Source organism: Astatotilapia calliptera, chromosome 5 (assembly GCF_964374335.1).
Source record: "Astatotilapia calliptera chromosome 5, fAstCal68.1, whole genome shotgun sequence".
Lineage (NCBI taxonomy): Eukaryota > Metazoa > Chordata > Actinopteri > Cichliformes > Cichlidae > Astatotilapia > Astatotilapia calliptera.
In genome coordinates this window covers 20012742-20038236 of record NC_137426.1, presented here as the reverse complement: position 1 = coordinate 20038236, position 25495 = coordinate 20012742, and the positions used below count along the sequence as shown (strand labels likewise).

The window sequence follows — 25495 nt, the reverse complement described above, 5'->3', positions numbered from 1 at the left end:
CTTAACACGGATCAGTCGTCCTGTCCCCTTGGCAGAAAAACAGCCCCATAGCATGATGTTTCCACCCCCATGCTTCACAGTAGGTATGGTGTTCTTGGGATGCAACTCAGTATTCTTCTTCCTCCAAACACGACGAGTTGAGTTTATACCAAAAAGTTCTACTTTGGTTTCATCTGACCACATGACATTCTCCCAATCCTCTGCTGTATCATCCATGTGCTCTCTGGCAAACTTCAGACGGGCCTGGACATGCACTGGCTTCAGCAGCGGAACACGTCTGGCACTGCGGGATTTGATTCCCTGCCGTTGTAGTGTGTTACTGATGGTGACCTTTGTTACTTTGGTCCCAGCTCTCTGCAGGTCATTCACCAGGTCCCCCCGTGTGGTTCTGGGATCTTTGCTCACCGTTCTCATGATCATTTTGACCCCACGGGATGAGATCTTGCGTGGAGCCCCAGATCGTGGGAGATTATCAGTGGTCTTGTATGTCTTCCATTTTCTGATGATTGCTCCCACAGTTGATTTTTTTCACACCAAGCTGCTTGCCTATTGTAGATTCACTCTTCCCAGTCTGGTGCAGGTCTACAATACTTTTCCTGGTGTCCTTCGAAAGCTCTTTGGTCTTGGCCATGGCGGAGTTTGGAGTCTGACTGTTTGAGGCTGTGGACAGGTGTCTTTTATACAGATGATGAGTTCAAACAGGTGCCATTCATACAGGTAACCAGTGGGGGACAGAAAAGCTTCTTACAGAGGACGTTACAGGTCTGTGAGAGCCAGAGATTTTCCTTGTTTGAGGTGACCAAATACTTATTTTCCACCCTGATTTACGAATAAATTCTTTACAAATCCTACCATGTGGATTCATGGATTTTTTTTTCACATTCTGTCTCTCACAGTTGAAGTGTACCTCTGGTGCAAATTACTGACCTCTGTCATCATTTTAAGTGGGGGAACTTGCACAATCGGTGGCTGACTAAATACTTTTTTGCCCCACTGTATGTGGGTTACAGTTGCTCCAAGAAGAAATGGTAAAAATGGTAACAGTAACAGACTAAACTCCAAACAATATGTTGCAGATTTTAATATTAATTAGTCATTGCCAATTGTTGATTTGTCCTGTTTTCATTGTATGACGAATTATGATGGCTGTTTGGTAGCTGTTTGCATACTATGCATACTCTCTCTCTTCATATATGTGTGTGTGTTTCTCTGGTGAAATTCAGTATGGTTCCGACAACAGTTTTATGTTAATGTACAATCCTTAATATGTTTTACGTGTGTGTTTGGGGGGGGGGGGGGGGGGGGGGGGGCAGAGAGAGTGTTCGCCCAGGGCGCCAAACAGGCTAGGACCGCCACTGCGGATAGTGATAGTCGTATTTCAACTATTCTGTGAGTTTTGGAAGAAAATATAAATATTACAAAAATGTTAGGACTGCCCACAGTCCACAGAGTTGAAAGAAAATAAGGTCCAGCTGATATTCAGCTGCATGCTGACCGTAACCATGATGACTGGTTACCGCCCGTGCTTCTGCGGGAGGTAACATCCACGCAGCCCACTGAACCTCAGCTCTTCTTCTATTACTGTTGGCTCTCTGTGGCTGTAATCCTGCTGCCACGGCGAACTCGTTTTTACCCCTCTGTAATTTTCTCCCTGTCGGGTAATGCGAGCTTCAAAAGCAGTGAGGGCGCCAATTTCTATTTGCGTCTATGTGCAAAACCGTGTAAGAATGTAGTTAATGTATTTTATAAACAGGCTTCTTATTTTAAGTTATCAGTTTGAAATTTTTTTTACTGTGTGTGTGTTAACTCCTAACTCCTAATGTGTTAACTCCTAATTATTATTTTATTTATTTTTTATCTCCAGGTGATCGTTTCCATCCATGGATGCCAAAATTCAGAAATATAAGGAACGTGTTCAGGCGTCCACATCCTGAACCCTCGAAGGAATCCAGCGGGAGCATGGTGCAGATAGAGCCACAAGTTAATGGAAGCACTTGACATAAAACTGTAGTTCTGACTGAAATATAACAGAATGTAATAACAGTTGTAATAATGATATTTTAGCAGCCAGTAGAACCACCAGCATGTAAAAAAAAACAACACACACACACACACACTTCCTCAGGGAAATCTTGTAGAAGCAGATCTGCCATTTCTCAGCCTGTTTTCTCTGTTTCTGTGATATGGAAACATTTAAGGGGTTAAGAAGCCTTACTTATACACACATGTACTGTACACTGGTTGCCATACACTGCCTCTGCAACTGTCAGTGTTTTTCTGTGCTTGCTACTTACTAATAAAAATATAAATACATATATATAAAGCAGAGGTAAGGAGTCAGCTTGTGTGAGCTAAGCCCATTCTTAGGAGCTCAGGGCCACTTTTCTGGTCAACCAGGTCTTATGCAAGTAGCTCAAACAGCTCTCCCAGCATGATACTACAAAAGATTTAACCAGATGTTTGTTTTTTTTAAATCAGTCAAACATATCCCCATCTGTCTAAAACAACCTTCACTTTCCCTGTCAGGAATGCCAGATTGATTTCTTACTCATGCAAACCTGCACATCACGCTACATAAGAGGGTCCCATAAAATGTGACAGGGCATTTAATCATGCAGCCTTTTCCAAACCATGGACAGCTTCATGCCCTCGACTTTCCTTTGAATATGAAGCTTCAACGGGAACTCTGTTATTATAGTGAAATACTGAAATCCCAGATGGATTCCTATCGAACACAACTACCCACTCGTCTTATCATTGCCCTTCTATTCGTTATGCATTGTGTGGTTCTAAAGTCTCTGCCTTAAAGGTTGGAGGTGTCACAGTACGACTCTTTCTTAGCCTTTCAGACTTCTGAGAGAAACACCACAAATCATCAATTGTAGTAACAATCTTTACTTTTTATGAAAACATGGATCAGTTTCATTGTTTCAACAGAGACACTTTAATTAGTACATTTATATAGTGTAATTACAGACACAGCGACTGGTTTCCATGTAAAGTAAATGTTTACATTGTGTACATGATGCATAAGACCGAAAGAGTCTCAGCCATCATTTGTATTTTGTAGTTAATTGGTTAACGCTAGAAACTCATCTTCTGTCGTAAAGACAATCCCAACAGGCCTTTAGATTGAAACTTTCTAGTCAAAGAGGCAGAAAGCTAAAATTTTCCTATCCAGGTAGCACCACTGGGAAAAATGAACTCAAACTGGAGTTCCATCTTTAGGAGGAGAGTCTTCTCTCATCTTGCCGTCAGTGGAGGCAGGAGGTTGACCTGAACTCTCTGCTGTGCTGTTGTGTCCAGCTCGGTCGGCACTTTGGCCCTCTGCCGAGAGGTTCATAGGTGCTTGCTTTTCATTAATCTCAAGGACAGGAGCGATCACCTCCTGGGCCTGAGGCGTCTCGCTGAGGGGCAGATTAAAACCCATTTTTCCTCCGCTGCTCGTCACCCCAGCTGGTGGGGGTGTAAGGCTCTTCGCCGCCTCCTCTCCTCGCAGCCAGTCCATCTTCTGAAGGTGCTGCGTGACGGCATCGTCGACCCGAGCGTCGATCATGGCCTCTGTCAGGACGCCGTCTTCAGAGGAATATGCTGCCGCCTGAAGGAAAACAACATTTTCATTTTGAAATTAAGATACACTCTCCAGTGGTATGACAAGGTTTCAGCTATGGAGGCAAAGATAATATGATGATTCGTACCTGCCAGGCCACACCCAGCTTGGAGATCTCTCGTCCAGACATGCCCTCTGTCCGCTTCGCTATCTCAGAGCACTTTTTCCCGTAGTCAAACTGCGCCAGCTTCAGCCTCCTGTAAACACAAAGCAGAATAAGACCATGAAAAGGCCATGAAGGAAATTTCCACTGTTACACAGTATAGTGTTCCTACACTGGTGGACATGCTAGAAACACCTCCAGTATAAGGCATCTTACTCTGAATCAGATGGCTCAACTGGCTCTTTTTAATGTGGAGGAGTAGCCGCTCTACTCGGATCCTCTCCGGAATGATCAAGCTCCTAACCCCAACTATAAGACAGCCACGCCACCCTTTGGAGGAAGATAATTTCTGCTGTTTGTAATAGGTGAGGTAACCTGACAGCTTCGTTTTCACGCTCTGTTCTCTCTCATCACCGACATGCTACTAGGAGACTTGTCTATTGCCACTTTAACAGCTCTATTCTTGTGTACTCACTGTCTCCCTCCAGTGGCCGGCTCCAGCACATATTTGTCAAAGTATAACCGCACCAGCCTCTCCCGCTCCTCAAGACCCGGCAGCGCAAAATTCACTATTTCATCTATACGGTCATTTATGGCCCAGTCAAACTGCTCCGGCTGGTTACTGGCCAGCACCAACATAAACCTGCATAAAAACACACACACAAAAACACAAGAGTCAAGCAGCTTAATAAAAGGTAGGAAGTAAATCACAGTGGTTAAGAAAGTTCAGTTGTAAACATGTGAAATAGATTCTTACTTGTTGCTCTGTTCTCCAGTGCGATATAAAAAGGCATTGAGAGTGGCTCTGAGGTCTTCACTGATTTTCTCCTATTGTAAAAACAAAATAAGGCAATGAACAGTTGCTTCTTTCTTATGTAACCGGCAGGTTTTTTGAGTAATGAAATAAACGCAGACTTACGGTGGCCCTCTTGCGGAGGAATGCGTCGGCTTCATCAACAAACAGCAGCAGCCTGTGATTGGAAACATGGCAGAAAGGACATGTTTTGCTACATCTGGTGCACTTCGTGATATTGGTGCAAATATAATAACAAATATGTTAGGTGACATATTTTGAGCATCATACCCGCGTCGACTCGTGTTGGCCCAATCAAACACTTTGTGCATGGCGGTGACACCATCGCGGCCCATTGGTGCTACATCACCACCGGTCATAATGGCGTAATCCATCCCAGAATGCACTGCCAGCTTCTACTCCACATACACAGAAATCCTCCAGTCAGACAAAGCACTGGTTTATATTTTTGGACACCTGAGCATGCTTTAGCTCTCTGGCGTACCTTAGCGAACAGCGTTTTGCCCGTCCCCGGAGGACCGTACATGAGGATGTTCCTGTACAGGCCGTTGTTCTGCCTTGTGTTTCTTGTTGCTATGGCAATGTCACGCACACGCTCCTCCAGGGAAGGCTAAGAGATGGGAAAGTGCTGTTATTTCAAGTTGAGACAAAACGGCAATGATTTGCACTTTTATACCACATGTCCACTTACACTGAGCACAACTCCCTCCAGGGCATCCTGAGGTTTACTCTTCAGCCGCTTGGTCGTCTAAATAATTTCAAAGCAGTTATAAGTACAACAAACTCTGCAGCTTAAAAATAGCAAAATTATGAATTCATCATTAGCTACCTTGACTGGATGCTTGACTGCCTCTGCGACAGTGAATCGGGAAGTTTCCCGGACTAGTGACGGCTTTCCGAGCCTGGCCTCGATGTAACGTCCGGCCACTGCTGTTGCATTTCGAGCTGAATACACTCCCACAGCCAAGAGGGTCAACCCTGCCACCTGGGGAAGAGAGGAAACCATTATAGATCAGGAGACTAAATTCACACTCCATTATGAGCAATGATAAGCAGAGCATTTTTTTTCCCCAGAAGATAATATTTATAGTTGAGGTAACATCTGGGATATAAGATCTTCATAGTTATAGCCAAAAACAATTTGAAAAAATACCTTTAAGAGTTTCTGAGAATGGAAGTGTTTGAAAACCCACAGGTGTCATAAAAGCAGTATTTGCTTTGATGTATATACAACGGAGTAAAAGGACACAGTCAATTGAAATGTTTAGCACATCTGTGAATGCATACATGTTGGGCCTTTTAATGCTGCGTTCCAGATTAAATTAGAAATCTGTATTTACGAGTTTCCAGTCAAAATCTTCATCTGGAATAACCCCTAAACTTGGATTTCCAACTCAGAAAGTTGGAGCAGCCCCATGAATGAGTTTACCACCAGAGAAGTTGGCAGTGAACATAAACGGTAGTAAAACTGTAAAAGGTGTAACGTGTACTGCCACTGTTATGTATTCGGGGCATGGCATATAATTCACAGACCAGGCTCTATCCATGCACGTGCTGCAGCAGCATTTCAAAGCACACACACACAAAAAGGTATTGCTCTGTTTTGCCATCTTGCTAAGAAGCAAAACAAATCCTGTTTGTCTGACTTCGACAGAAACATTAATGTTTGATTTATGTTACTTGAACACAGCATAACTAACTGTGCTTTAGTGTACTCCTTAGGCATATTCATGTTTGTTTTCATTGGAATTTCAGTGACAAATTCTCCCTTGAATGGGAGCAGAGTGTCTCACCGTGGCAGTCACTTTGTCCCAGTCTGACACAAAGGCCCTGAATCCTTCTCCAAACACAGCACCTGCAGTCCTGAAAGCAAACACGTGTTAACTGTGAGCACGCCTTTAAGAGTCTGTCACAGTGCCCATGTTGACACTGTTAAACATTTACTGAACTTAAGCTGTTTTCATGCATGAACTCCAGAAAATGGAGGAAAATTTGCTTCTCTCACAATCAGCACACAGCAGGACAAAGTCAGCATCAGTGAAATTTGCGCTACTGTAAATACTCTGTTTGGTTTGGATGAGGGTGCTACTCGAGTAGAGCGTGCAGGAAGCAGGAACGTTGACTGTATAAAAGACAGACGCAGCTTCTAACTTTGAAAAAGACATTAAATCTGCATTCTTTTAACAGCCAGCAGGTTGCAAAGGGATTTCCAGCTGTACTGAAGTTTTGCGATCGATCGATAGATATAAAAAATAAATAAATACATTTACTCAGGTTATCAAGGTTACGCACAATGTCCTTGTTTTAAAAACAAAAAACAAAGATGGCGACCGGGTCTTCTGAGTCAAACAGATAAGTCGATCTTTTATACAGTCTGCAGATGTGATACAGGCGGCCGCACGCTAGCAGTGAATTCATTTAAACTCCTTTCACATAAGTACAATTGGACTTTACACACACAAGCTGACATATTAAAGACAATTTAATGCCCAATCCAGCCTTGTCAGACATTTGTGTGCTCGCGTACAGCTCAGTCGAGTAAATTCTATAAAAGCTCAGGGCTGCAGCTCAGGTGCGAAAATGCATTTACAAGAAACTGCATTAAAAAACAATTATTATCATTCATGACCTTAAAAACCAGCGATACACCATTATAAACAGCTCAGAGCAAAACAATTTACTTTATGGACTCCAGAACGGTCTGTCGGTGTTCTGCAGCCTTCAGGCGGATCTGCTCTCGGATTATATCGGCGTTTTCCCTCTCAACTTTGGCTCGAGCTTTGGACTCTGCCTCAATACGAAGCAGCTCATTCTTGTGTCTCAGCTCCATCTCGTGCTCTATGGTCGCTAAACAACAAAGAGGAAAAAACAAAAACATAAACCTCAGCTCATCGTGTCAAACATTTAAAAGCATCCCATCAATAACCGCGCTCGTTTCTTTACCTTTCCTCATGGCCTCCTGCTTCTGTACAGACTCCTCCTGTTTGCGAAGGCTCTCTTCATTCATGGCTTGCTGTTAATTAAACAAGCACAAGACATTTAGTACTGTATCCCACTTCACAGCACGTTACAGCTGGAGTTGGAGGTTAACAACTCACCTGTTGCCTCAGTTGGTCCTCATATCGCTGCCTGGCCAGCTTGTCTTGGTATTGAGCTCGCTGATGGGACACAACCACAAAAACACAATTTGGTACAATTCACTGCTGTAATACTCACAGTGCTCTTCCCTCTAAAGAAAAAGAAAAGAAGCTCATGTTTTCCCCTCTTACAGCTTGATGCTGCTTGCTCTCCTCATTGAGAGTTTTCCTCCTCTCTTCAGCTTGGATGCGTATCTGGTCGCCTTTGAGCTGTTCGACTGCTGCTTCATATTCCTAAAGCGTGAGGTGAGAGCACAACTGGGTCATTGGAGAACAGCGACAATTCATCGCAGCACAGAATACAGATGCCACCAAAGTCCTCGAGTATCAAAGGAGCAAGAATACCTACTTAAATAGAGCACGGCTGTTATAACGCCCAATCAGATGACTTCAGATCCAGTTCGAGACTACTCTTCTAGTCATCACATTGAAACATCTCATCTTTATGGTCTCACCTGCTATCTCTGATGCCTGCTCTGTGCTGGTCTCCCTGCCTTATTCCACCTATACATACTCAGGAAGGTCATTACAGTGGTGCTTACTCATCTTTGTAAATATCTGAGTCAAGTTCTTATACAGTACTGTGTAAAAGTCTTAAGCCAACATCACACAGTTCTTTGTATTTTGCTAGGAAAAGTGCAGTACGGTAATTCACTGTAACATGCAAACATACAGAGTGTGTGCATGCTATGGCACAGCCTCCATCATGTTATATATTCACTGTTGTTAATCTCTCCTGACCTTCTCCATACCCATTGACTCATGCTGTAATATGCCAAGCTTTCAGCTAATAGCTCTTTAGGAATCACCTCAACAATGCAAACAATAAATACCATTTAATGCATGTAAGCTGTGAGTAACTTCAAATTAGTTATTTGGCAAGTTGTACAAGGACTGATTTTAAAATGAGTGAAAAAGCAGCCTCTGACAGAGCTTTGGAAAGCCCGGAGAACTTTTGATAAAGACCACTTCTGAAAAATACGGCTACTGCGGCTTCATCTAATGCAGGTCTATAATACCTAGGAATTATCAAGCTGATAGAAACGGACTGATGTACCCGGTGTCCTGCTGCAGATGCAGAGTGATCCACTGCTCTGCTTTTATTTTTATTAACAGATTTTCTTTTTCATTTTTTTACTTGTGTGACTTATCTTCTGGTTGTGTTGCTTCTTGGTTTAACATTTGTGTGATGAACACATTTTTTTGAAGTACATAGTGAGTAAAGGTATTCACTGTACCTTCATCTTACTCTGGTGTTCCAGCTGAGTGGTATTCTCCTGCATTCGAGCAAGCTCCAGAGCTTCTTTGGCATGTCCTACACACACGCACACACACGCGCACACACACACACACACAGATGAAGATGCATGTAGTTGCTTCAAAGCGTTATGTTTGTGAGGCCTGCTGTCTTTGCTGATCCCTGTGACTGACTGTATCCACCTTTGAGTCTTAACTACCAAACAACAGCCCTGAATGAATGAATGAAATCATTATCAATAATCAAATAATAGTATGTGTTGCATCGTTGCACACGTGTGTGTGTGTGTTAGAGGGTGAGGTCTGGATGTTCTGAGCCGGACTGCAACGTCCGTGACCTTTGAACTCTGTTCTCTCTCTGGATGAAGGTGGATGCAGCTCAGTTCCGTAAGCCTAACTTCACGTGAGTTAAACCTTTAGTATTTATACCGGTGCTGGATGTCGGTGAGGGCCTCTTCAGCTACACTGAGGCGACCACCACCATCACCGTGAGCCAGAGAGCAGCAGATGCTGGTGCAGCTCTGCTCTCCAACAGCAGCCGTGTTTGTATAATCTGTACACACCTCCTCTAAGGAGACCCACCCGAAGCCCTTGAATACTTACGGGACATGTCGAGCTCCTTAGCCGCCTGAGCAGCCCGCTCCAGCCCGGTGGGATCGAAGTTGCTCCATTTGTCCTTGGGTTTATCTCCACCGCCGCTGGAGCCCCCGGCCGGCGGAGGTGGCGGCGGTGGAGGCTGTGCCGGTAAACCGGGAGGCACCTCCGGCTGTCCCTTGTTCAGGCCGAACAGCCACGACATTTCGCCGAGAACAAATAAAGCACCGTTAAACCGGTTCTGTTGGACAGAGGATAGCAGCCGCAGGTCTGTCACTACGCTTCCTCCACACGCGTGTCACGCCGAAAGCTTCTGCGCATGCGCACCAAACAGCTCAAGGTTTAGCTGAATAATCGCAGCCAGGATTGGCTCAGAACAAGTACTTCTCCTTCTGATTGGCGCTCAACGTAGTAGTCCTCAGCAGAGGTCATTGACGTAGTCCCGCCCACACTCGATACGGTAGCCCCGAAGGTTCATAAAGCATACAATTCACTCGAAAGGACGTTTACCCCGGTTTCATCAGGCTGTTTCTGTTTTTGAAAGTCATTGAAGTGTCAGAGGATTGTTTCCAGGTTTTCTATATCAAATCTATTTTTGATTTACTTAAACTTCAAATCTAAAAATTTAAAGCAAACACTCTGCACTGAAAACAATCTCCTCACTTCAGTTTTAACCTTCTGTTTTCCAACAACTTCATGCTCCAGAGCAAGAGTGGGCAATTTATGTTCCCAAGGGGCTACATGAGAAGCTGCTGTGCAGGCCCACACCAATAAGTTGTAAGAAGATAAAATAAATATTGAGCAGAACCGAGTTCAGCTTATTGTTGATCAGGACAAAAGTAAATAAAATCCTTAAAATAAAAAAATCTGACGAAAGACAGCAAACCAGAATATATATCAAAAATGTTTAATGAGCTAAACATTTAGAGGACAACCGACCCACAAAAGGTGGTAAAACACATATTTACACAGAAACAAAAAAAGGCCAACCTTAAAAAACAAACAAAAAGAAAAACTTTCAGTCATAACTCAAGGTTGCATATGATAAACAGGTTTATGGAAATGATAACAAGACCATGTGTGAAGACACTGGAGGTAATCAGGAGGTGACACCACATGTTGGCAACACATTCCTGTTTTAGGAAGTTTAAGTTTACCTCCTGCCAGGGATTCTGTGCAGCCATTGATAAATACCAGTGAAAGTTGGATTTACGGGTTTTATACATGAAGTTCGTATGAAGAACACAATCAGAGATACTGATCTCGAAGTTCAGGAGTCAAAATACTGCACACATAATGATCTGTGCTGCTGTAGGCAAGTTTACTTCAGGAATGATACACTGTTGGTACTATTTTAAAAATCTCTCCAAAAATCATTTCTAGGAGAGACCAGTGGAAAGCTCGTTAACATGAGACTCCTTATTGACTTGTTCAAATATAAAGCCAACAAGAAGCACAGGACCAGCAGAAGTGTCACAAAACCGATTACTTTTTGATCGGCCTGTAAAATTCCTGTTTTTCCCCAAACAGACAACCTGTGTTACAGCTCGAATTCAAGCCGGATCTCTGATCGAGCGATCATGAATCACCACACACAAATGCAATTCTTTAAACGAATCATACAAGAAACACATTTTGATGAAATCCTAAAATGAGGTGTCTGTGTCAGTTCAATTTTTTTTTTTTTAAATAAACGCTGTTCTTTAACCCCCCCGCCCCCCCAAAAAAACAATCATTTATCCATAACTGTGGCAAGTCCTTTACTGCAGCATAACTACACGGGAGAGCACACCAGAAGGCTCTTTGCCGTCACCCAGTGCTGCCCTGAAGCCTTCTTGTTGCCGAGCCCTTGCCAGTTTTGCAAGTGAGAGGAACGACCGAGGCTCTGTAACGGCCAGATCACTGATGACGCGACGGTTGAGCTGGACGCTGCTCTATATGGTGAGAAAAAGGAAGAGTGAGCCAACAGAATTTTTAAAAATACATGAGCTGCAAAACTATCTAGTAAAGCCAACCTTAGTCAGATTGTGCATGAGGGCGGGATATTTCATGCCGTGCTCTCGTGTTGCTGCAGCAATCCGTGAGATCCAGAGCTGATGAATCAAGGGGACAACACACAGGATCAATTATACTGAAGCAAACTGATTTCTAATCTTACACACACACCAATCAGCTGCAATATTAAATCCAAAGAGAGGAAGTGAACAACATCCTGTTATACTGCAAAGTTCTGCTGGGAAGTGCACAGCAGTGGCCTCACCCAGCCAGAGAACACCCCCCAACACACTACAAAAATTGCTCAGGAACAGCTCGATGATCAGGACAAAGAGCCCAAAGTGCTGACCTGACTTCAAATTCTCCCAATTTAATCAAAATAAGTCAGCAGCATGGAGCAGAACTGAGGTTTTAGAATAGAATAGAATAGAATAGAATGACTTTATTGTCATTATACAGATGCACAATGAGATACATGGGGGGGTGCACAGTTTCTGCAGCACTATATGCATATGAGCAGTATTTACAGGAAAAAATATAAAGTGTACAAAAATACAATCTGGTAAAAAAAAAAAAAATAGTGTTATGTATATACAGTTTGGGTTATTGCACAGTGGTGGTTTATCCTTGAAATGGGGGGTGGAACTGTGTTTATCAGTGTATGTGTGGACATGGAAGGAGTGCTTCCAAGTTGTTCACACCAAATTCTGACCCTACCATCCAAATGTCATGGCAGAATTCAAGATGCATCAGACCAGGTGTTTTTGATCTTCTGCAGTGAAATTTTGCTGAACCTGTGCAAATTATAGTCTCAGTTTCTTGCTCTTAGTGGACAGGACCCCCTGTGGTCGTCTTCATTTAGATATCCTCTAACCCTTGATTGTAATGCGAGGTGATTTTAGTTAATCTCGCCTTCCTATCGCCTCAGGCGAAGGACTTTCACACAGAGAACTGCCGCTCACTGCATTGTTTCCTCTTGGGTTTTTTTGGACCCTTTTCTGTAAACCCTAGAGATGGTTGTGTTGGAAAATCCCAGCAGCTCAACTGAAATATTCAGACCAGCCTGTCTGGCACAAAACGCCACAACATGTTTAAAGTCACTGAAATCACCCTCCTTCATCCATTCTGATGTTCAGTGTGAACCTGAGCTGGTCATCTTCACCATGTCAAGACACCTGAATGTACTGGTTTGCTGTCAAGTGATCGGCTTACTAATATTTTGCGTTAACAAGCTGTTGAACAGGTGTCCCTAATGAAGTGGCCTGTTAGTAATGTAGACACTGCTGCGGAACTAGCCCAAAGCTTTATTTTCTATTTAATTATTATATAGCGGACTAATGGAGTGAAAATATCAAGTATTTGATTAAACCGACCAAAAAATAAAGAAAATATAACCAGTTATCTAAACAACATGCTTTAATTTAGACATCTTGTGGTGCACCTGATTTATCTTGGGGATCCTTTAGGTGGTCATGACGCCAGTCAGGAATCATTTGATAAGCAAAAAGCAATCATTAGTGTTTGTTTTAAATATATTTGCACCCAGAATCTGCTGAAAAGTCTATTACTTAGACTACGATTGCTACTATCAGGAAAAAAATCCAAATGCCATGCAGTAATATTTGGGTCTTCTTACCGTCCTCATGTTGCGCTTCTTAAGTTTCCGAGCTTTGGTGGCGTACACGAACGCCCTCCTGACAGCCAGCACGGCCAGGCTGTAGCAGCGGTTCTTCCTGCCTCTGAAGTGCTGTTGGAAGAAATGACAGAGACGTGACAACAACACTTGTTACAAGTCTTTAACACGACGAGGATGCAATAAACAAAACACCACAGCTTCTACAAACATCATGAATGAGCTCTAGCAGCTATCACTCCAGGAAATAGCAATAGACGTACCCGTGCATGCTTGAGGACCTCCTGGACCTTCCAGTATCTGTCGGGTCCTCGGCTTCTGATCCAACAAGACAGCGTCAAAAACACCATTTCAGTCCCCCCGTCACCTCACCGCAGTGTCCACTTTCAAACGAATAAACACGTAATAAGTGACCTCCAACCAAGCACTCTCGGTGTTATGAGAGCTCAATAACTCCGCACGCCGTACGTCGACAAACCGAGGCGCATTCTGGGTACGTTCAATTTAAAATTCTGTCAGAGGCGGCGCGCGGGCTAATTTAACACAAACAACTTCATCAATTGCACCAGACGGCTACGGTTCACAAAACAAAAACAAAACAAAAGTCTGAAAATAAGATGTCAAACATTAGATTACAGATCCGTAAAAATACACACTTTCTAAAGGACGTGTTTGCGTCAGTGCGAAACACGTCGGTGTACAAAGCAAACGCACCCACTGAGTTGAATGCTGGGATAGCGAGCTGCGGAGGTCAAAGGAGAGACCATTCAAAATGTCGGTCGCCAGTTTTACGTCCTTGACTCGGTGCGGTGTTTTGGCATTCCGCTCTCCCGCAGGACTCTTGGTATGTTGACGGTTGTTATGGAAAAGTAAATAGTTTCATCGTGAACCGCTGCTGTCATCAGCCGGCCCGGTGTCAGCGTTTAGACCGGTTACAGCTCTCTACGTGAGGGTTCCGTCTATGTTCTGAAGTCCGGGTTACATAGTGTAGTTGTTAGCTAAACTTAAGTTAATTATGGTTCGACTGGTTAACGCTAAATGTGTTGGAATGTATGTCTAACACTAAAAGTAAATAATAATAGAGCTTTGTGCAGAAAAATATATTAAAAAAGATAATCCGAAAAAAATGATGGCATTATTCTATTGCAATGAAGTTTGTGTTTTATGAAACCATGTCTGACAGCTATTAATACAGGATATTTATTGGTATTGATTAAAGGTTATTTAGACAACGCTAAATTTAGTGATTGGAGCAGGTACTTCATCCTGGTCATGATTGAAGAGGACTTCGGGCGATCGTGGCTCAAGAGTTGGGAGTTCGCCTTGTAATCGGAAGTTTGCCGGTTCGAGCCCCGGCTTGGACAGTCTGTGTGTGTGTGTGTGTTTGTTTGTTTGTTTGTTTGTTTGAAATTATTATTATATTTGATTTCTCGCCTGTCTTCCCTGTCATCAGGCGGTACGGTATGCACAGACAGCAGCAGCTCCAGCAGGGCAGCCCAGGGTAAAGAAGTTCCAGGTGTACAGATGGGATCCAGACACTCCAGGGGACAAACCCCGAATGCAGACCTATGAGATTGACCTCAACACGTGAGTGTCATAGATTTGGACATCTGGCATCCAGGCAGAGCAATTTCCTGTCATTGATTAGAGAAAGTTTTATTAAAACCCAACAGTCCAGCAGCTTTCCATTTTAGCCCAGATATCCCAGCAGAGTCTTCATTTTTCACAGGTTAGGATGTTTGTTGGTTAGGATGTTGCTGAGAATATATTCGGGTCTAAACAAAGGGCATTGTTAATGGCCTAACTAATGCTTTCTGGTGGCTTCAGTAACAGTAACAGGTGGCCCTGACAGCCGGGCATATTTTCAGTCCTCTTCCTTCACCTGTTCTCTAATCAGCTTTATTAAACTCTCTCAGCTCATGTTTGTCAGCGTGACACTGCTCAATGCTGAGTAATGCTGCTCAGCCGTATGATCTGTCTGGGTTTCAGCTGATCAAGTAAACACATCAGACAAGCTGCTTTGACAATTTCATGTTACAGATTTTTTTTTTTTTTTAACTTACTGTGTTTTTGTTTGTTTTTTTCATCCAGCTGTGGCCCAATGGTTCTCGATGCGCTCATTAAGATCAAGAATGAGATTGACCCCACTCTGACATTTCGTCGCTCCTGCAGAGAAGGTCAGTAACACAGGGGCTGGAGTTGCACCTTTAAAAGGGGTTTACAGAGTCTAGAGCACCTGAGTCAAAGCTTTTATACTCTTGAAGACTGACAAAGCCCATCTTTAAGAAGCCCATCTTTTCAGCTCAAAGTAAGAAGTGCAAAACCCCCCAAAAAACATTAACGGTAAAAACGAAATACAGTATGAAAAGCAGAGACAGCATTGTCATTGTTTTTATTACTCAGTTTCACTGTTTGGTTGACGAGCAACAACACCACAAGCAAGAGTTGCACACAGACCGGTTGTACCACATCTGTTGTTGTCCTCAAAAGTTAAATGTCAATAATAAATGTTGTTATTATAATTTTTATTCCGCTTTAACCAGGTATTTGTGGGTCCTGTGCGATGAACATCAATGGAGGAAACACACTCGCCTGCCTCAACAAGATCGACTCCAGCCTCAGCAAGCCGACTAAGATTTACCCTCTGCCACACATGTACGTCGTCAAGGACCTGGTACCTGTAAGTCAGCTTCACCGAACATCTGTGAACATCTGGAACGAAGCATTTACTTCACAGTCCTCTTTTATAAGCTAGCACAGCCATCACATTATCACACACAAGTGCTAAGAGTTTAAAGTCATTAACAGCTGGTTGCTTTTTTTATTTTGCATGTGCAAAATTTAGTGTTGCAATAACAAATGTTACACTGTTTTGTTTTTAACAGTGAAAAAACACATTAGCATTCATGAAAACCGTTACATTTTTCTTTATTCGTTTTATTTCCAACCTTTTTTAAGCCAGATCTAATGAATCAGATGCGTGGATGTCTTTTTAGGAGTGTTGGTGCTGTAGATTATGTGATGCGGATGTTCCTGATTCTTAATTTTCTAGATGATTAAACAGGAGAAGGAGAAATCAATCAGACTGTTCTAAAAATCAGAAACACTCAAGAGATTAATAAAGGGGCTGAATTTGCATTGTCTGACATTCCGTCTTTCTTGTTAACACCTTCCCAACACAGAGAGGAGGAGGGATGGAGAGGGGTGGTTCTTGTTTGTCGGGTGGCTGGATGAATGTAAAACCCTGCTGTTAACCAGCGACGTGCACAAATAAAATCTGAATAATTTGTTTAACCAACTAGTGTTTCTGCCGCCAGCTAGCAAGGACAGCAATGCTTAATTGTGTGGTCGACTAATCCTGGGCATCCCTTTTTAATGATCAGTAGACCCGACTGTTAAATGTTGCTTTGAACTGATTGGGTGTGAAGAAGCTACTGCTCACTGCTTCTCTGTGGAAGCTAAAAGCCAGCAAAATGTAAATTGAGGCAGATTTTGTTTAATAATAGCAGATCAGTTTGGGGGTTTTTTAGGGTTTTTTTTAGCATTTGAACGTAAGGCTGCTTGATTACAGCAATAAATCATAATTGCACATTCATATTGTTTAAGATCTTCAATGATTATTAAAGATGATAGACTTAGAAAAAGTTTAAATAAATAGGAAAATAAAAATTAGGCTGATAATAAACGTTTTATTGGTCTTATCTTGCTATAATAGTCACTGGAAGCCAAAATTATAATTACAATAAAATGTGAGTGATTCGCACACATACTTCCACACGTGGATTGGAGGAGCCTGAGATCGATCAGCTGATCCATTTGATTGGTAGTCGACCACCTCTATCATCTGAGCCGCAGCCACCTGAGTAGACAGTTCAGTTTGGTGGATTCATTAGTGTAGCAATGTGTTTGCAGGACATGAGTAACTTCTACGCCCAGTACAAGTCCATCGAACCCTACCTGAAGAAGAAGGATGAGTCCAAGGAAGGGAAGGAACAGTACCTGCAGTCTGTGGAGGACCGGCAGAAGCTGGTACATTTGTCTTTGTTTGTTTTTTCACTGTCCCATAACATTCAGGCTTCCAGCACATTAAGGAAACATATCTTTACTTGCTTCTCTCCCATGTAGGACGGGCTGTATGAGTGTATTCTGTGCGCCTGTTGCAGCACCAGCTGCCCAAGTTACTGGTGGAACGGAGACAAATACCTCGGGCCTGCTGTGCTCATGCAGGTGTGTGTTTGAGCACTTTAATATGCAGGATGGTCTGTTATAGTCTGAATCAGCAAGGCTGTGTAGTAAACCTTTGTCGTGTTTCAGGCGTACCGCTGGATGATTGACTCACGAGACGAGTACACAGAAGAACGGTTGTCCAAGCTGCAGGATCCTTTCTCGCTCTACCGTTGCCACACCATCATGAACTGCACCAAGACCTGTCCCAAGGTAAGCTCTCTGCACTGCTGACACTTCAGGTACATCTGAGCAGCTTCGTACAGAGTCTACTCAGATGTGTGAATAAGCTTTTGTGTTTTCTGTGCTCTTCCTGTCAGGGCCTGAACCCAGGAAAAGCTATCGCTGAGATCAAGAAGATGATGGCCACATACAAGGAGAAGACAGCAGCTGCTGTCTGAAACCTCATTTATCCTCTGGATCTTCTTATCCCTCCATGACTAAGTTATATAATGATCAAAAAATGCTTCTTCAGGTCTGTTGGGCCAGTGCACCATGTATCACCACCACCACGACATCCTGCAGTCAGCTGTAGCAGAAGTGTGTGTGTGTGTGTGGTTGGAGAACTTGGTGTGACATAAACACTCATGTACAGTATGAAGGAGAGAGAGCGTCTGAGTCTTACATGTACCATAAAATAGGTGTTTATCTCCAACTCTACTGTGTGTTTGTGTACTTGATGCTGCAGAGTAAAATCCAGGCATTTCTTTGTGTGTCTTTTAGCTCGTTGCTTTTCATGTTAGCAGCTGGTTCACAGGCACGTTCCCTCAGATCTTCCAGCAAACTGACATCAGTCTTTGTTTTGATGGAAATAAATAAGTTTAAATTCTGGTTGCGGTCTTTCACTTGTGATTATTTCTCCTGTCATCCTACTACGTTGACTTGGTGTCCTCTGGGTGTCACTGTTGAGCAGAGCCAAATGAGTTGAACCATCTGAAGCATTTCAAAGCTTTTTCAACCAGCAATAAAACTCTTATTGTATGTTGACTGTAATTAAAGGGGAACTAAAATCCTGCTTTATGTTGTAAAATGGAGTTTGTCATCTGTACAGCAGACTAATCTCTGGAGGACTCAATGCAGAGCTTTGCTTTCAGTGCTGTGGGTATGTACAGAGACAGAAAACGCTATCGCTGCCCACAAACCTCATTTTAAAATTAATTTTGGCATAAACTGGAGTTTATTTACACAAGAAAGGAGTTCAGCTTTATAAAGTGCAAATTCATACAATGTGATATTAGAGTGAAACCCCAACAAGCCTCTGGCAGCCATCTGGAAGAGACCAGCTGTGGGATGATGGGACAGAGAAGAAACAAACTGTGGGAGAGAGAAGAAGAAAAAAAGTGGAGTAGAGTGCATCATGGGAAGTCTGCCAGCAGCCTGAGCCTATCGCAGCAGCAGGGTCCCCTGATCGAGCCCTGACTTTACCAAAAAGCTTAAAATCTAAAAATTTAGAGGGGGTCTGTCTCCCAAAACCAAGCTGGGAGCTGATTTCACAGAAGAATGACCTTAAAGCTGAAGGCTCTGCCACAATTAAGCCTGCAGTCTGGGAGCGATCTACGAGGTCTTTAAGATGTGATGAGGCCTGATTATTTAAAAACTTTCTATGTGTACAGAATTTAACAAGGACCCACATGCAGTTGTATTGTATAAAGGAAAACATGGCTGGTATTTATATGTGCTGACATTATATACAAGACATCAATGCCAGGAAAAAAGGACCAAAAAACTGGTGTGACTCAACCCTGATATGTTAGGAGTGTTATACTGTACATTTGTGTGCGCTCACATGTGTGTTAAACATTGCCAAAGGTTCAAGGTAATAAACAATTAGTTGCTCTGGGTGAAAATTTTTTTTGTACTTTTGTCACTTGTTTTATCAGTAAAAGGGGGACATCACAGACTGTGAGCACAGAAGCCCCACCCACCCGCTGTCCAGACCTTCTGTTTGCACAGGCCAGCCAATCAGAAGAAAGCCATCTAAAAATAATATGGGAAGATAGCTAAAAGTCTTGTTTCAAGCAGTAGATGAACTACATGAAAGGGCTGCACCAGTGCCCATATTAAGAAAAATGAGGATTATTTTTAGAAATGTAAATCATGCTAAACTATCCTGGAAGCACAAGAATAAAACACGGAGCTGGAAATTAGCACTACGGATCATGTGAACTTACCCTTCGATTTCATACTTTCATAGAGTTTATAGCTTCCACTTCTGCATAGCTCTTCACTGACAGGGTTGTTGCTGGTCGTTGCTGGAGGCCGGGGCTGGACTGGACGGGGAGGAGACTGCAGATGCGGGGTGGTACAATGTGGCGCTGGAAGTCCTCCTGCACTCACAGGACGCATGAGAGCGGCAGAAAGTCGGAGCGAATTGAGTCAAAGTTGGGTAAGATCTCTGAAAAAAGTCGCATGACTGGTTTAGTTTGACTTTCTTGTTTCTTTTTTATTATTACTATTACTAAATGCAAGTATGAAATGAGTTATAGACTTTACCTGATCTAAACTGCATTTATGCTGAAGGTTATGGAGGAGGGAAAAAAAATCAGGAGACATTTTTTGTGCACAGACTTCATGCAGTGCGGTGAGTCTTAAAAGGACTTCAAAGCATTCCTGGCGCTTATCAGTCTGCTTAATGCAAACCAAAAATAGCCGAGGATATTCTGGGTGTATATTAATGGCTGTTGAGAATTGACATGTGGTCCTGTGTTTTCACTGGAGAGAAGAAGAGGGAGGAGGAGGAGGGACTGCAGCGATGGCACTGGTGAGAGGGTGAAAACTAAACCCTCTCTCCAGCCTCTCTGTCATTGAGTGGGGGGAAATTGAGCTGCTTCCAGAGAATAGGGGTCGATGAGGGCATATGCAGAAATGATTCATTAGTGTTCCCTTTTTTAACTATAAAAAACCAAATAGTGCAAAAATGGATGACAGCAGAGCATCTCCTGATTGTGGGGTTTTTTTGTGTATGTGTGTGTGTGTGTGTGTGGGGGGGGGGGGGGGGGGGGGGGGTAATGGCTCCCAGATGTGTGATGTGAAAACATATGGTTTCCCAAAGCCACTGTGATGCACACCAAGAACTGTGTGTGTGTGTGTGTGTGTGTGTGTGTGTGTGTGTGTGTTTTAGTGTCACACAAAGATGCACAAATTGGCATGCATGCACAACTTGTGCAAAAAGTGTTTTACTCACAGATTTTGTGTCCAAATGTGACCTAGAAAATCTGCATTTAGTTACACACACACACAAACACACACAAACAAAGGGGAGGGAGAAAAGAAAAGAGTGGGTTTTGTGTATGTACCACACAATCAGGTTTAGTGCATGAAGTGGCCCACAGTGCAGCAGCAGCTGTGGAGGAGGAGCGTTCATACTTTCCACAAAGTGGAAAAGTACTTTAGTCAGTGTATGGTAATGAGTTTTACTGTATGTAACAGTGTGACTTCATGAATGTCACTGACGGATTCAGAGTGTTTTTTTATTTTTAAAAAAAGCTCTGTTGCTTGGTCGGGTAAAGAAGAAAGAAAAGGGGGGAAAGGAGGGGGGGCTGGTAGGAAATGACCAGTGAGAGCGACAGAAGGGAAATGAAGGATGAGGAGGCATAAAGAGGGAGGTATGAAGAAAACCCAGAGAGAAAGAGAGTGGGGTGGGGTCGAGGGGTCCTCTGTTTCTTTTCCTGGAATGCGGACTGTGTGCTGCTGCGAGGAAAAGCTGTAAAACAGAAAGTTTGTTCTGAGGAAGACGTGCCACATTCTTGCTGCCACAGTTCCCCGGTGGAGGAGGTGGTGGTGTTGGTCACAGTGGGGATGATGGCTTAAGGGGGGCAGAAGTATGGGGGGGTGGAAAGGTGACGGAGGACGGGGGAAAGAGAAGAGACGAGTTTTCAGGAGACCAAAGCAGTGTCCAGCACTGAGCACTTTATCCCCCTCATGTTGTTTTGTCTTGATTAATACTCTCATTTTCCCTCCAGTGTTAAAGTCAGTCTACCTCCCAGAGCGACCATGAGAGTCCTCCTGCTACTCTGCATGCCAGGTAACTGCACCACAGGCCTCTACCAGCTGAAACAGCTTCAAAAAACAAATCGGTTCTCTGTAACACCAAAGGCTCAATACTAAATGTTTGGACATTTTGGTATAATAGATTTATTTGCTTTCTTGCTTCAAGTTAGGTAAGGAAACTGATACCATTCTGATGTCTGTATCATGCATGAAAAGCTCCTCGATCAACAACTTAAATAAGATTAAATGACAGATAAATAGTTCAGTCTAAAGGTAACAACAAAGCCCTGCCAACATTTAAAAAAATGTCAAACTACTCGTTTATTTATTCCTTTATTCATTTCATGTTCAGACCTCAACAACAAAACAGCCCCAACAGCACCTGTTATCACCGTTGTCCAGTTTAGTCCCACACACTCCTTGCTCTCGACCAAAAATGCCGAAAACCTCCCGAAACTTTTCAAATTTTAACAGAAAATTGCTGCCCACTGTAAAAAACAAAGATCACTATTCCTATTCACTATTCACTATGTTCACTATTCCTCGAATAGCAACAAAATTTAGTCAAACTGAGAAAAAGCTGCAAAGATAACACATGTATGCTGCTCTGAATAATAGTGAGATACAGCAGCACAAAGTCTCACTTGGCATTTTTTAAGTACACCTGTTCCATTGCTTGAACCCAAATACTTAATCATCCAATCAAATGGATCTAGGCGTGTAGTCATGACCAAGACGACCTGCTGAAGTTGAAACCGAGCATCAGAATGAGAAAGATAGGTGAACGTGCCATGGCTGAAGCTGAGACTAGAGTTCTCACAGACTCACCAAAATTAGCCAAGAGAAGATCGGAAAACGCTGCCTGGTGTGATGAGTCTCGATTTCTACTGTGTTATTCAGGTTAGGGTCAGAATTTGGCATAACCAACATGAACGCAAAGAATCCATGGATCCTTGTTCAGGCTCCTGGTAGTGGTGTAATGGTGTTATTCTTCTCAGTGTTCACTCACTAATGGTTAGGCTTAAGCAGAAAGGCTTCCTGCCCAAACCCCTCACGCCATGTGCGGTCTTTCTCCCCACGTTCCCGAGCTTGATGGGATTGTGACTTGTCATTTGCAATAATGGTCCTGCAGTAGTGCTAGCTAGAGCTTGAAGATGTAAAAACCACATAATTATCAGGTGCGAACGTTTCATACTTCATAGCTGCCTTATTAAAGGAGATGAGTGTGATCTTAAAAGACTTAGGAAACACCAGTGATAGAGCTGTTTGTGTTTCACCGACTGCACTTCTCTCATCATTCTTTGTGATTCCTCTCTTTGTCTACGATGTCAACAGTTGTGCTGTTCAGCCAGCCCCAGTACCAGGATCCATATATCTTTAACGGTAAGTTAATTAAGGGAATATTGGCCTACATTGTTCCTGCTCAGCATCGGTTTACATCAGCGCTCTCCACATCTGTTCTCAATTCCTCGTTATCCTCTGCTGTATCACCCACCCTCGAGGAGTTCGCCCTCCCCCTCTCTCTGTCTTTCTCCTGATTCATATATTTGTCATTCGCATAGCAACTGAACTGTAGTGTAAATAGCACTTTGACCAGTCTGCATCTTATTATTTTTAAACATCTTGCATATGAAGTCATGATTACTGACTCACAAGCTTGTGAACTCGTGCAGGTGGTTCACGTTATATGGTGCAGCACTTTCTGTGGGTTTTTTTTTTAAACTAACAGTTGATCTCATGAAACATTTTTCTCTCTTGCTTGTTTTAAGAATTCCAAGAGTATGAGTACACCACAGGTGAGACATTTACTTTTCTTTTTTTCAGTTTCCTCATTTTCTAAATGTTATGCCAAGTGTATAAGTGGGAAAATGTTTCTCTCCTCTTATTTAGACCCTCCTCGTGGAGGCTATCAGCAGCAGGTTCAGCTCAACCCCGTGATCCGTCCTGGAAAATCAGGTACGTCTGCTTAGCTCTCCTCCCATCGGTCACAGATTTACTCCCAGTGCTGTCACGATTGAATGAATGAATGCAAATTGCCGCATGTCTCATACTATTTGAAAAAAACAGATCCCGAATTCCTGACAGAGCCCACGGAGCCTGGACCTCTCGGTAAGTGATTCAGAGAGACGAGAACAGAAAGCCAGTTGTTTTACGTAGAGTGGAGAAAAGATTCTGTTGTTTGATTCCCAGATTGCAGAGAGGAGCAGTACCTCTGCACCCGACTCTACTCAGTTCACAAGCCATGCAAGCAGTGTCTCAACAGCCTCTGTTTCTACAGGTAAGTGCTTTTAAAGGAGCACAATAGCAACAGAAAGCAGTGATTACGAGTAATACTGCATGGCTTCATTTCGTCTTGATGAATGGATATTTACCTCACGTGCACTGTGCTAGTTTTGGTCTGTTATTCTAATGTAAATATCACTGAAGCACAGTTAATTCTGATGTTAACAATGTGCTGGAACTATAGTGCATTTATGCAGATCCAAAACAAAAGGAATGAGGTTTTATACGATGCAGATGTCTCAAGGTGTCTAACAAAAAGGCAACCAGGAGCCAAACTGCTCTCCAAGAACTCACCGGATAAAGATTGTACAGCCTGTTCTCAGCAATCATTTCAAAGACTCCATTATTCAAACAGGACTAAATAGTGTACTTGTTGGGAACAATATCCAGCCGTGGATCAACCCTTATTTAGTTCTTATGAGTTCGTATGTGGTGCTGACTCAAAATAAACTTCAGCAGTAATGAGGAAACACCATGAAGTGCAGTGTCTCACTAAATAGGCAACAGTGGATTTGATTCAGTATAGATCGGCTATAGACTGTTGCCTGTAGATGCAGTTGTGACTGATAAGACCGACATGATGACTGTGAGCTGCTCCTGGCTCCGCACGTGTGACCTCTGCATGTGTTTTTGTTCAGTTTGCGGCGGGTGTACGTCGTCAACAAGGAGGTCTGCATGAGGACTGTGTGCGCACACGAGGAGCTGCTCAGAGGTGGGATTCGCGTAACCTGTGTTCATGCATTTACTCCTTGATATTTTATGTACTAATTTAAAAGGGGCAGTGCATATTAATTAACACAAGCACTTAAACCCATCCTGTAAATATTCCAGGTTTGCCAGGCTAATTTTCATCTTGCAGGTTAATAAATTAATGAATAAAACCAAATCTTCAAAGGCATATAAATAAATATAAATATAAATGAAAGAGAAACACGTGTAAAGTATACACAAATTCTAAAGTGATGGTATAAATTTGGCTTGTTATCCAAAATGTTCTACAAGCCTGCTTATAGAAAATAACTTTCTAATGATTTTAATTGTCTGTGTTGGACAATAGCTCATATGAGAAAGAATCATGAGATTGATTTTAACGGACTTTTCCGTGTGTGTGTGTGCTTGTGTGTGTTTAGCGGACCTGTGTCGCGATCAGTTTTCTCGCTGTGGAGTGGCGGCGCTGAGTGGCCAGTGTGCATCATTAGGAGGAAGCTGTGGGAAGAGCTGCGGAAGCTGCTGATGATCAGGGACACCACCCACCCAGATACTGCCGCTTTTTCACCTCCCTCATCACGTTGTCTTACTTTGCCCTCCTCCCTCTCTCCTCTCCCTCTGTACACCCCCGCTACCCCTGTGCGAAAAGCACTTCTGCATTTCAGCATGTTTCTCTTCGTCTAAAATGTTCCACATGTGTGTTTGCTCACTAGATCCTGTGTGTAAGGATACGTATAATCCAAAGGACGTTGATGACTGTATAAATCACTGGTGCTATAAAACTTCTAGAGGTGCACATAAAGCCACAGAACATCCTCGATTTTTATTTTTTAATTTTTTTGCATATCGTATCACATTAATCTTCTCGTGTTTACTGGTACGTTACTGTATTTGTGTTGAAAAGCAGTCATTGTCATGATTAGCTCATCAATGGTGGCCGCAGTGCACTGACATCAGACAAAACTAATCGATATCCAGCCGCCAGCTGTCTCGCTATCCAAGATCATGAGATATGTGATGAAACAGGTAATGAGGAGTGACCTCACAAATGACCTCTGTACTACTGCTTTGTAAAACTGTCACTATAGAGACTGAGAAAAAAAATAAACTTTGTTTTGTTTTTTTACTACAGCTGATCAGCTCATTG

The 25495-nt window shown here is 42.9% G+C and overlaps 4 protein-coding genes across 4 annotated transcripts; 2 read left to right on the top strand and 2 right to left on the bottom strand.

Moving 5' to 3' along the window:
* Positions 1-2879: 2879 nt before the first annotated feature.
* atad3 (ATPase family AAA domain containing 3) lies at positions 2880-9834 on the bottom strand. Its single transcript, XM_026167908.2, has 16 exons — positions 9525-9834; positions 8903-8979; positions 7797-7898; positions 7626-7685; positions 7471-7540; positions 7209-7374; positions 6321-6390; positions 5357-5512; positions 5219-5275; positions 5012-5137; positions 4798-4922; positions 4633-4684; positions 4471-4541; positions 4189-4356; positions 3699-3807; positions 2880-3598 (listed from the first exon to the last, which is right to left on the bottom strand). The coding sequence occupies exons 1-16, from the start codon at positions 9718-9720 to the stop codon at positions 3206-3208; spliced, it is 1998 nt and encodes a 665-aa protein (XP_026023693.2). The 5' UTR covers positions 9721-9834; the 3' UTR covers positions 2880-3205.
* A 572-nt stretch (positions 9835-10406) lies between these two features.
* Positions 10407-13649, bottom strand: mrpl20 (mitochondrial ribosomal protein L20). The gene is made up of 4 exons (XM_026167907.2): positions 13407-13649; positions 13147-13257; positions 11531-11608; positions 10407-11449 (listed from the first exon to the last, which is right to left on the bottom strand). The coding sequence occupies exons 1-4, from the start codon at positions 13491-13493 to the stop codon at positions 11276-11278; spliced, it is 450 nt and encodes a 149-aa protein (XP_026023692.1). The 5' UTR covers positions 13494-13649; the 3' UTR covers positions 10407-11275.
* A 173-nt stretch (positions 13650-13822) lies between these two features.
* sdhb (succinate dehydrogenase complex, subunit B, iron sulfur (Ip)) lies at positions 13823-18198 on the top strand. The gene is made up of 8 exons (XM_026167904.2): positions 13823-13987; positions 14597-14730; positions 15235-15320; positions 15687-15823; positions 17056-17172; positions 17269-17370; positions 17458-17580; positions 17688-18198. Exons 1-8 carry the CDS (start codon positions 13916-13918, stop codon positions 17766-17768), a joined length of 852 nt encoding a protein of 283 aa, XP_026023689.1. The 5' UTR covers positions 13823-13915; the 3' UTR covers positions 17769-18198.
* Positions 18199-19314: 1116 nt separating this feature from the next.
* Positions 19315-25477, top strand: mfap2 (microfibril associated protein 2). Its single transcript, XM_026167905.2, has 9 exons — positions 19315-19753; positions 21330-21391; positions 22693-22740; positions 23127-23153; positions 23248-23313; positions 23425-23466; positions 23548-23635; positions 24279-24352; positions 24771-25477. Exons 2-9 carry the CDS (start codon positions 21361-21363, stop codon positions 24872-24874), a joined length of 480 nt encoding a protein of 159 aa, XP_026023690.2. The 5' UTR covers positions 19315-19753; positions 21330-21360; the 3' UTR covers positions 24875-25477.
* Positions 25478-25495: the final 18 nt, after the last annotated feature.

Coding starts and splice junctions, on each gene's coding strand:
- atad3 (XM_026167908.2), bottom strand. CDS start 9,720: ATGTCGTGGCTGTTCGGCCTGAACAAGGGACAGCCGGAGGTGCCTCCC. Junction 7,686..7,796: donor AGAGCAAGCAGCATCAAGCT/GTAAGAGGGGAA, acceptor GTGTCCCATCAG/CGAGCTCAATACCAAGACAA. Junction 4,542..4,632: donor TCCTCCGCAAGAGGGCCACC/GTAAGTCTGCGT, acceptor TTTTTACAATAG/GAGAAAATCAGTGAAGACCT.
- mrpl20 (XM_026167907.2), bottom strand. CDS start 13,493: ATGGTGTTTTTGACGCTGTCTTGTTGGATCAGAAGCCGAGGACCCGAC. Junction 11,609..13,146: donor AGAAGCGCAACATGAGGACG/GTAAGAAGACCC, acceptor TTGATTCATCAG/CTCTGGATCTCACGGATTGC. Junction 11,450..11,530: donor TCATGCACAATCTGACTAAG/GTTGGCTTTACT, acceptor CTCACCATATAG/AGCAGCGTCCAGCTCAACCG.
- sdhb (XM_026167904.2), top strand. CDS start 13,916: ATGTCGGTCGCCAGTTTTACGTCCTTGACTCGGTGCGGTGTTTTGGCA. Junction 15,321..15,686: donor TCGTCGCTCCTGCAGAGAAG/GTCAGTAACACA, acceptor CGCTTTAACCAG/GTATTTGTGGGTCCTGTGCG. Junction 17,371..17,457: donor GGCCTGCTGTGCTCATGCAG/GTGTGTGTTTGA, acceptor GTCGTGTTTCAG/GCGTACCGCTGGATGATTGA.
- mfap2 (XM_026167905.2), top strand. CDS start 21,361: ATGAGAGTCCTCCTGCTACTCTGCATGCCAG. Junction 21,392..22,692: donor CCTGCTACTCTGCATGCCAG/GTAACTGCACCA, acceptor CGATGTCAACAG/TTGTGCTGTTCAGCCAGCCC. Junction 23,314..23,424: donor GATCCGTCCTGGAAAATCAG/GTACGTCTGCTT, acceptor TGAAAAAAACAG/ATCCCGAATTCCTGACAGAG.